General features: G+C 35.0%; 1 protein-coding gene across 3 annotated transcripts; it reads right to left on the bottom strand.

Annotated features, from left to right (window-relative positions):
- Positions 1–2,841: 2,841 nt before the first annotated feature.
- LOC107823232 (homeobox protein knotted-1-like LET12) lies at positions 2,842–7,889 on the bottom strand. Of its 3 annotated transcripts, none has more exons than XM_016649852.2 (6): positions 7,153–7,889; positions 4,943–5,063; positions 4,233–4,426; positions 3,530–3,661; positions 3,305–3,441; positions 2,842–3,222 (listed from the first exon to the last, which is right to left on the bottom strand). In XM_016649852.2, the coding sequence occupies exons 1-6, from the start codon at positions 7,738–7,740 to the stop codon at positions 3,201–3,203; spliced, it is 1,194 nt and encodes a 397-aa protein (XP_016505338.1). In that variant the 5' UTR covers positions 7,741–7,889; the 3' UTR covers positions 2,842–3,200. The 3 variants fall into 3 exon arrangements, with proteins under 3 accessions (XP_016505338.1, XP_016505337.1, XP_016505339.1); XM_016649851.2 differs by having other exon boundaries at positions 2,842–3,225; positions 7,153–7,888; XM_016649853.2 differs by having other exon boundaries at positions 2,842–3,217; positions 7,153–7,888.
- Between the last annotated feature and the right edge of the window lie 2,308 nt (positions 7,890–10,197).

Genomic DNA, 10,197 nt, shown 5'->3' with positions numbered 1-10,197 from the left:
ACTGATTTATCTATATGCTTTAAGCGTACCATAGACTTTGTCCTTCTAGGACTTAATATAAGCAATTCCAATGAGAATATAGTTACTTTCTTTGGGTAAGCAAATGCGTCAGGCATGCTTTGCAATATATTGCAAATGAATTATCCTTTTATGAACTTCAAGTTCATGTTATCTTATTCGAGGATCTAAATGTACAAATAATAATTCATTCCACGTAACTTTTTCTCAACTGTTTATCATGTCTCCCCCTTATGTTAGAAAAACTAACTTGCTTCCTCAATTTTGGGAACCCATCTTTGTGCATTATGGTCTTAATCAATATATACACCGCACATCAATAATAACAAGATGAAATTATTTGGTTCCTGACCCCAAACCACTTGTGAGGGGAGAATGTAATATACTTTCGTATATGACCTATATCAAACTGATATAGATAACTTTGTTCTTATCAGCAACAATTTAGCTATTAAGTGGAGACGCTCAATAAATTATTTTGCTAAACCAGCTATGATGTAAACCAACTTATCAAGATGAACTTCTTGAATAGAAAATCTGAAAATTATGCTCGAAATTAAACTATTGAGCAAGTTACCTCGTAAAACACTATGTTGTGAGTTAATAATAATTGTGCATGTAATCATCTCATAAATGCATATTATGTGGTATACATGGCAGGTGAATGAGCCCATATTCACCTTTGATATTTCCAGAATTCACGGGATTCAATACCAACTTTAGTTGGTCAATTAATTAATGAGAATAAGCAATATAAGAGAATTCGTAAAGAACTTTTTAGTTCTTTAATATTTACCCATGTGAATTCTCTATTATTTTTGCACATCATACTTAAATTGATATGGCTAAACTAGATATGACAACTGGATATCAATAAACTCCAAATTTATTATGATATGGGTTTTATATCAACAAAGTTCTACTTTATTGTGGCATTCTTTTATTTGTGTAGTACAAACTGGAGAATAAAACGGGTAACTTTTCACATAAATATTATCCCGCTACAAGTTGTAGTAATAGAAGATATTAAATCGTCCTTTATTTATAGTCTCAATATAACCAACCGCTTTCGCGAATACTTTAGAAACTGAATAAGTTTCTTTGAGACTTACTACAACACAATACCTTATTAGTAATCAATTGTGTTTCTCCAAAATAGTATAATTGACTCTTCCAGAGCTCTCAATTAATTTTGTACTACCACATATTCTTCAACATTCATATGGTCATATATCTCTTTCCAGGAGAAAGTTATACCATTATGGTCATGGTCAAAATTATATGCAAGATATGTTTCTTGCATTATTGTTGTCTTTATATAATCACATTGCCAAAATATTTTGGCGTACAATAGGTACGTGACCAATGACCATTCATGCCATAATAATGACATTATTTTCTTATATCATCTCAAACCTCCTTCTAGAGGTGAGTAGAGTATATTCACTACCACTTGCACGTTCATATTCTTCCAAGAATGAATATGTATTCATAAATAAGATGTTGTCATATTCACATCGTGAATGGACCATAATCATCTATATGTGCTTTATAAAATCTCATGTCAAATCGATGACAAACATTACTTTCACAGAGTGAAGGATTATTTTGAGAATCCTTATTATTCTCATTACTCAATGACGACGATTATAATTTATTCGTCTATTGCCACGTCCACATCCATTGATACATTCATAGTAGTAATTTTGTCTTCTTTTAGACTTATCACATACTGTTATCACATTCTCTAAAGGGAATGAGAATGGAGCAAATTCAATGGGACGAGTTTGCAATTCTTTGCCCACAATCATACATGAATTTGATCATGGCAAGGCATAAAAATTTTACCACTTTGGGTGGTTATAATTTCTTTCAAACTCTATCAGAGTTACAATCACAATTTATCGTCTTTGCTTGTATTTAAAATCAAATTATAGAATGTCAAGAATTTGAAAGAGAAAAGTAAAATACTTACCTTAAATCCTGAATTTAATCATGAAGGAAGTTCATGGAACAATTGACAATCATTATGCTCAATCACAAAGCTTCTACTCAATTGATTAGAGTCTCATGCTGATAACGTGTTATGAAACAATAAAAGAAGAAGAAGAGTATTGCAGAGCAAAGTAGAGAGAGAATTCTTATTGATATTGGGATTAATTACAATGGAATAAAACACTCTAATTATAGGGAGAGGCTGACTTAGCCACCAAGTAATCAACCCTAAAATCTCTCTAAATATAGACATTCACCATAAATATAATTCTATTTATAACAAAAATAAGGTTTTCCTTAACTTTCTAGTAAAAAACCAGAGACGGGCAAGGTTAGCTATACAGAGAATGTTCCTTGAGTCAAATAACGGAGTTCATCAACGAAGAGTACTTAAGTTGTAGATCCGATTTCCAGAAACCCGTAAATCTTCTACATACTTGAATACTTCTAACAGTGTAAATGATACTACCGGCCACTAAAATGTAAATACTACAAACTCAACACCTACCCACCAACTAATACTTTAGTGAAGAATATCTTATTAAAAGACCCCAGAAAAAATTAAAGCACAACCTATACACAAGGAAAAGCCTTGGCTGCAATTGCAGAAAAAAATCCATATTAAAACTATGTTCGTAGAATAATATTTTACATACTTAGACATCTAATAAAATGTACAATAAAAATCACAATATTTATTATTGAAAATGTTTGATTCCTACCAACGACTAGAACAATAATTAACATCTCAAATGCTTTTAGTTTCCCACATAAACTAGCTAGACCAACCAATTGAATACTAGATTTTTTCTCCATATCTCAGTGGAGTTTGGATAATCTAATTATATTCTACAACTTCTATTCACAAAAATGAGCAACACTAGCATTCAGAATTACATAGCTTCCAATAAGTGTACAAACAAAATTATATAAACTGGAACCTGTTGTACTAAAAAGGCTTTGACATGAAAACATCATAAATAAGTGCTATTACTCTCACAAATATCTATACTCTTTCTAAAGCATATTTTAGTCAACCAAGTCAGTTGGGAACTTCAATTCATCTGCCAAAAACTTAGTAGTTCAGTTCCCAATTCTAGCCATTCATGTTTTGTTTGCTAATCAGCTTTACACTGACTTTCTGCTACAACATAAAAAACTTCATATTCTCAGACTTCATCGGTCTTTCACTGCTTGATTTCACCTGCACTACTTTATTTGAATATCGCGGTTAGCATAAATAAAAAATCCTAAAACATGATTAGCGAAAAAGGGATGGTAATCGCCCTACCTCTTGCGTTTGCTTTTCTGAGAAGTAGACGTCGATGGATTGCTATGCCAGTTCCTTTTCCTTTGGTTAATAAACCAATTGTTAATCTGCTTTAGCTGCAGACCTGTTTCTTGCACTAATCGCGCTTTATCTTCCTCCTAACATAGATTTTATTCACATAAAGTGAGAGATATAGTAGCAAATAGGTTCTTGAATATATAGTAGGAACTTTATTTTGGTACTAACAGTTGGATAAGGCCACTTAGAATGTGATTGCCACCAAGCTTTCAATACAGATGTAGTGTCACCAGGCAGCTTTCCTGCTCTTCTTTTTCGTAAAATTTCTTCTCTAATGTCCACAATCTTCTCCTTGTAACCCTTTAATGAAAACAAAATCAAGAAACACATTAGCTAGAGGAAAAAGAAAACCTAAAGCATAAGTTGAATTGTATGGCCGCTTCATCTAAAAGTTTAAGTTATTAGAGAAGATACACTTTTATTTACTTAATTATGTTCTCATCACGACCCTTCACATCTCTTTAACAATGAGTGACAGTGAGACGTAAACCAAGGATCTCTTCTATTTTGAAACATACAGAATGGTGTGACCACCAGTGGCGGCGAAGACAAGATTTCCGCTAAGGGGTTGAAAACACGAAAAAGTTTAAAAAATTAAAAGAGATTGTGGCCAATAGGAATTGAACCATTAACCTCACAAAAATTTTGAACCCCCTTGGCCGCTTAGGTATGCTTTTGAACTGTGTCAAGGAGATTCAAAATATAACATATAGAGATATGAAACAGATTTTGCCTTATATGCACAATGTAATTTCCCGGCGAAGGAATCCCCTTCCGCCTCTAAATCCGCCCTTGGTGACTCTTAACAATCTTCTTTACTAAATTATAATTTCAAAATTATCAGACCAGCCAAAAGTTATGTTACTTTTACCTGTTTGAGCTCATGCTTGAGTTCTTGCCTAACACGCTCCATTAAGGACCTTTCACTTTCAGTAGGTACAAGAGGACCAAAGCCCATGCTATCTGATCCATCAAAACCTCCATCCAAAAAGTTAGTGTCACTATCTGCCTGGTCATCATCATCATCAGACATGGTTGCTCCTGTACCTTCCCCTGGTGCTACTCCTGTTGGTTGACAGATAATCCGTAACTATATGTCAGCAGTGCAATTTTGGCCTACATGCATATATAACGGCAGAAAAGCTGGAGTAGAGATTCCTTTCTTCTCTTTTCAGCAAAGAGTATAATTCACTTATTTAGTGATCAAACACTACATAAAAACCATCACTAAGAAAATCATGTGAATTAGAGGAATGAGGCTAGCACTCTATCCATTAAAAAAGATGCACAACTCTTATAATAAGTCAATAATGAGAACGGCACACGGTGATTGTGGTCTATGTTGTGCGGAGTCGGATCCTCCCGAAATGCACTACTTTTGGAGGATCCGACACACGCTCGACGATATTTTCGGAGAGTCCGAGCAACATAGGTCATGGTGTATGGTATCTTGGCATGGCAATGACCGTAATATTAACAATAAAGGTATGAGGATGAAAATACCAATGGGAAGGAAAATGTGAGAGACAGGATAAATTGGAAAAAAAAAACTAAGAAAAAGACAGTAGAAAACTATGTCACCTGTTAAACTTTGCAGAGATTGTTCTAGCTCCCAACAAGCCATGACTGCTTCCATTGCATGGACACGAACATGTTGTTGCAGTTGTTCTTTAAATGAAGAGAGCAACAGAACGTAATGTGTCTACATCAGAAGAAACAAAGATTAATCAGCCGAGGTAAATATTACATGAAATATGAGATAATATGTCGTATCTCTTAATGTATATAAACTGATTAAAATTCTGATTATAGAATCTGCTATTAAGATTAATAAAAGGAGAAAAACGCAGAAATGTTTGCATGAACATGTTTTAAACTGAGACCAGCACCTGTGGTTCATAGTTTCCATAAAATTAACATTGAACTAAAGAATGAAAACTAGAGGGGACTAAACATTCCCCCATGCTTAAGTATTCCATAATTGTTCGTGTCTATGGATAAATATATACTGCTTTTAAAAGTTAGAAACAAAAAGAAGCATAGAACTGCAGATTCATTACATACTTATAAGACAGATTTAAATAGCAATAGCAGTTTTCAAATATCATATACAAACTTGTTCTATTTCCTTTTCAACTTCTTATACTTATAAGAAAGTTAAATAGCAAGAGCATCTTTCAAAAATCATAATCATATACAAAATTGTTTTTTTTTCCTTCCTTTTTCTTTAATCAATCTCAAGTTGGCTTTTTTATATTATTGAGCAGCAGATGAATTCTTTTAAAAATTCACCAAGGTAAATATTCAGTCCATTGAAAGAAACTATTCTTAGTTAAATCAGCTAGCTCACCATTATTACTGAGAGATCAACAGATAACAATAAGGCAGAAACCATTGCACATGAAGCCCTAGAGGTGAAAATCATGTCAAGGAGATTCTCCAAAGCACTCCCCCTAACATTAGGGGTCAATTATTAGCCTACTGCCTATAGGATAAAAAGATTCCTTTATTGATGTGACATCTAGATATTTCTATTAAGATCATAATAGTTAGAACTCTCAGAAATATCCTCTAGAAATATGCTCAAGATAGAAGCACAGCTGAAATCCTCAAAAAAAATAGATGGACAGAATCCATTGATGCAGAGAACTTGATCAAGGAATCAAATTTCTTAAAAGGTTTACGAGTTCACGCGACGACCTGAAAAACCAGAATGCTCGTCACAAAGAACAGACAAACTAGTGTAACAATCAAGGGGTCAGCTCACAACCATATTTTCACCTAGACCGAATTAACTCTACTCATTGTACAGATTTATATGGAGTTGAAATGACTTTTTCCATGATACAAGCAAAAAAGGATTAAACTTAGTACATCGTGACATCAAGATCACTCTGCCACTTGTAATAGTCACGTATTTATACTTTAATGATAAAACCACCCATATACCTACAACATAATTCTCAAGCTAAAGCTTCCTTTTCAGACAGGAAGTAACACAATCAACAGACAAATTCATATTGAAAAGTTCAAGTTTGGTAAGTTCAAAAGCAATCTTCAGACAGAAACACATATCTATGTACACCGCCAATCATCAGCATAGGCAAAATACAAATAAAGCCCAAAAAGAAAAAATGAAAACCCAACAATTTAAATTGTATTTCCTCAAGATCCACCTCACCACAATGACATCAAAGACAATCCATTCATTCTCCATTCCACATAAACATTGGTCGATGGCTTCCAAGTTCTATGGCGTAAGCTACAAATCATCAAATACAGCCAAAAATATGTGCCGGCTGAGCTCAGCTTTCAAGCATATGAATTCCAATTTTTTCGTGTAAACTCATATATTAACTCCTTAAACATTTTTTTAAAAAAAATTGAGCATTTACAAATTACATAAAAATACTAGTACTAGAAACTATAGGATTTCAGTTATATACATTGACTAAGTATTACTCTACTTTCCAGGTTCCTATATCAGGCTTGCTATGAATACTTACCTATTGTTTTAACACCGATAGTGCACAGAACTTAAACCTTCAACTACAAAATGAAAAAAAATTGTAGCCAAATAAATCTATGTAATCTTCCAAATAATATTGCCGAATAATTTGTAAATTGCTACTTAGAATTGAAACTCAACACAAAATTAACAAATTTCTATGTTTATATAACTTTATGGGAATTAAACGTGAAAATTCAAACACACAGATATGAGCATATAGATGAATTCATGTAAGAAAGCTTAAAAGATATGAAGAAATGAAAAGAAAAAAAAAAGTTACCATAAATTGATCGAGGTCTTTATCATCTAGAGGCGGTTGACCTTGGCCGAGAACAGAGTACTTAGCCACCACGTTCTGTGACTGAGCTAACTGCGCGTCAATCCGCGGCAGTTGATCCACCGGCGTCGCGATTCTCAGGCAAGACACGTGTGCCGACAGTAACTGATCGTATAAAGGATGATTCAATATATCCGCTTTACACTTCTCTCTCTCCCACGAGTTCTCACCTTCCTCATTATTATTATTACTATTGCTATTATTATTTGTGTTCACATCGTTATGCTCTTCTCCTCCTCCTCCTCCACCGCCAGCGGATGCAGCGGCGGTAGGAGAAAGCCACTGGTTGTTAGAGTTGGAAGAGTCGGAGTTGGAAGTTTGGAGGTGTAGGAAGTTGTTGCCGGTAACTCCGGCGGCGGAGACGGCGGCGGCGGAGCTATGTTGACGGAGAAGAGAAGTGTTGAGCCAAGTAGGAGGGGATTTTCGAGGAGATTGATGATCTTCAGGTAACATGGAACGTAAAACGGCAGCGTTTTGTTGTTGTTGATGAAGAGTAGCCATTTCTTGAGAAAAATGGTCCTGAAACGCCATGGCTAATATGGCTACTATAGAGGAGTTGTAGTGTATAGTGTGTGTTTAAAGTTCTGTGTTCATTTTCAACTGGTACAGAGAAAGAGAGAAGAAGGAAGAAAGGGAAGTATGAAAAGTAGGAGAGGAAAAAAACAACAGCGTTTACTATAAACAGTGGTTGTGTACATATATTATATATACTCCACATATTAAAATCTTAAATATAATATAGGAGTAATATATTATAATCACAATATTCACTAGATAAAGATATTTTTGAAATATATTTTTGAGAGTCGTAATCAATTTCTCCTACTAAAAGATATTTTGTCCTTTTAAAATGAGATAAAGGAAGATGAACATGTATATAGGTGAAATCAGGGCTAACACACATCCTGATTTTTCGGTGGGATAAACGAAGTAAAGGTATGAATACACGGGATTCGGTGGGATAAACGAAGTAAAGGTATAAATACACGGGATCGAAACCGAAGCTGAGAACTTCTTGTACCAAGGTTCGAACGAAATGCTCGCTATCAAACTTGATAAAACGACGTATCCCGGACCCGGGATGAGTTCTGAGACTTCGAGAAGCACATGAGATTTCGAAACCAATCGGATATCACGACGCGGATCTCGCTCGATGGCGGTTATTGATCAGTACTTAACGAGAGAGGAGGATTTTTACCTTTTTTAGACTTGTACTAAGGGTGAAACTCTCCTACTATATACAAGGTAAGTTTTTTCTGTGATAAGACACATTGTAACACGCATATCTAGACAATACAATTTCATTTCTCTGCTTTCTAGCTATTGAAAAGTTCTTATTTCATAGTTGTTCGTCATATACATTTGGCTTCGAACCAAGGTCCGATCGAGGGCGAAACTACTGTTCAACCCAAGTCCGTGCCCGACTATAATTTCACAATTGATTTGGTTATTCATTCTATATTTAACTCGTTTATCAAACATTCTTGATTATTTGTATTGAATCAATCTACATATCCTTAAAACCGCGTATAAATTCAACTGTTATCTGTTTTAAGGGTAAATATAACATACAACCACAAAAACAACAACAACAACAATAACATACCCAGGTAAATCCCACTAGTGGGGTCTGGGGAGGGTAGAATGTACGCAGACTTTACCTCTACACCGAAAAGGTAGAGAGGCTATTTACGAAGACCCTCGGGTCAGCAGAAGAGACAATAATATCATAAAAGAAACAAAAGAAAAGGTATATCACAGCAAAAGAAGCCAGAAAGATAGTAACAGCATCGTAAGAGACAACAAATAATTGAAAGGGCAATAACACAATACTATGCAAAACAACAAAATAATATGGACAAAGCATAGACCGCTAACAAACTTAGACAAAACTCTATCAGACTACCCGGTACAAAGAGGGAAAAACTTTCGACTACTCCCTAACCTACAACCCTAATGCTCGACCTCCACATGTTCTTATCAAGAGCCATATCCTCGGGAATCTGAAGTCGTGCCATGTTCTGCCTGATTACCTCGCCCCAATACTTCTTAGACCGCCATCTACCTCTTTTCGTACCCACCAAAGCCAACCGCTTGCACCTCCTAACCGGGGCATTTATGGTTATCATCTGCACGTGCCTGAACCGGCTAAGCCTCGTTTGCCGCATCTTGTCGTCCACGGGAGCAACGCGCACCCTCTCCCGAATATCTTCATTCCTTATCTTATCTAGTTTAGTATGCCCGCACTCCATCTCAACATCCTCATTTCAGCTACTTTCATCTTTTGAATATGTGCATTCTTTACTGGCTGACACTTAACCCCATACAATATAGCCGGTCTAACCACCGCTCTGTAAAATTTACCTTTGAGTTTCAGTGGCACCTTCTTGTCAGACAAGGGTAAACATAACATATACATGAAAATTCATACTAGCGTTCTCACTTACTTGATATTTAGTTGAAACTTGAAAAAAGAGTTTAATATTGTGGCTTATAATTTTAGTAGACAATTGAACATAGATATATTTCTAATAAATACTCGTCAATCTAGAAAGTCACGTAAAAGTGTTAGTTATTGTATCCCCTTTGATATTATTTAAAAAGAATTTGGAAAATTAAATTAAATTTGCTATTAGATACATCCTTTGAAACATGTAAATGATATGCTTACTCTCTATGAAGGGCGACTTGCACAAATAAGATTATTTAGCGTTATCGTTTGAATTTTTATCATGTTAAGAAAATTTTTGAAAAAAATAATCCTACGACAGAATTACTTTAACACAATTCAAAAGTTCAATTGTAGTTTGGGGAAGGCAATATGTACTGTTGTATGCAGATCTTACCCCTGCTCTATGATAGAAAGATTGTTTTCGATAAACTTTCGGCATTCCTCCCTCCAAGAATTCTCCATCTTGTTCTTGGGATGACTCGACCTCTTGGTTGAAAGTAGATGATGCTCACCACTAGAGCAACCCAAACTAGCAT

This window comes from Nicotiana tabacum, chromosome 9, assembly GCF_000715075.1.
Source record: "Nicotiana tabacum cultivar K326 chromosome 9, ASM71507v2, whole genome shotgun sequence".
Taxonomy (NCBI): domain Eukaryota; kingdom Viridiplantae; phylum Streptophyta; class Magnoliopsida; order Solanales; family Solanaceae; genus Nicotiana; species Nicotiana tabacum.
This window is presented reverse-complemented; position numbering and strand designations above follow the sequence as displayed.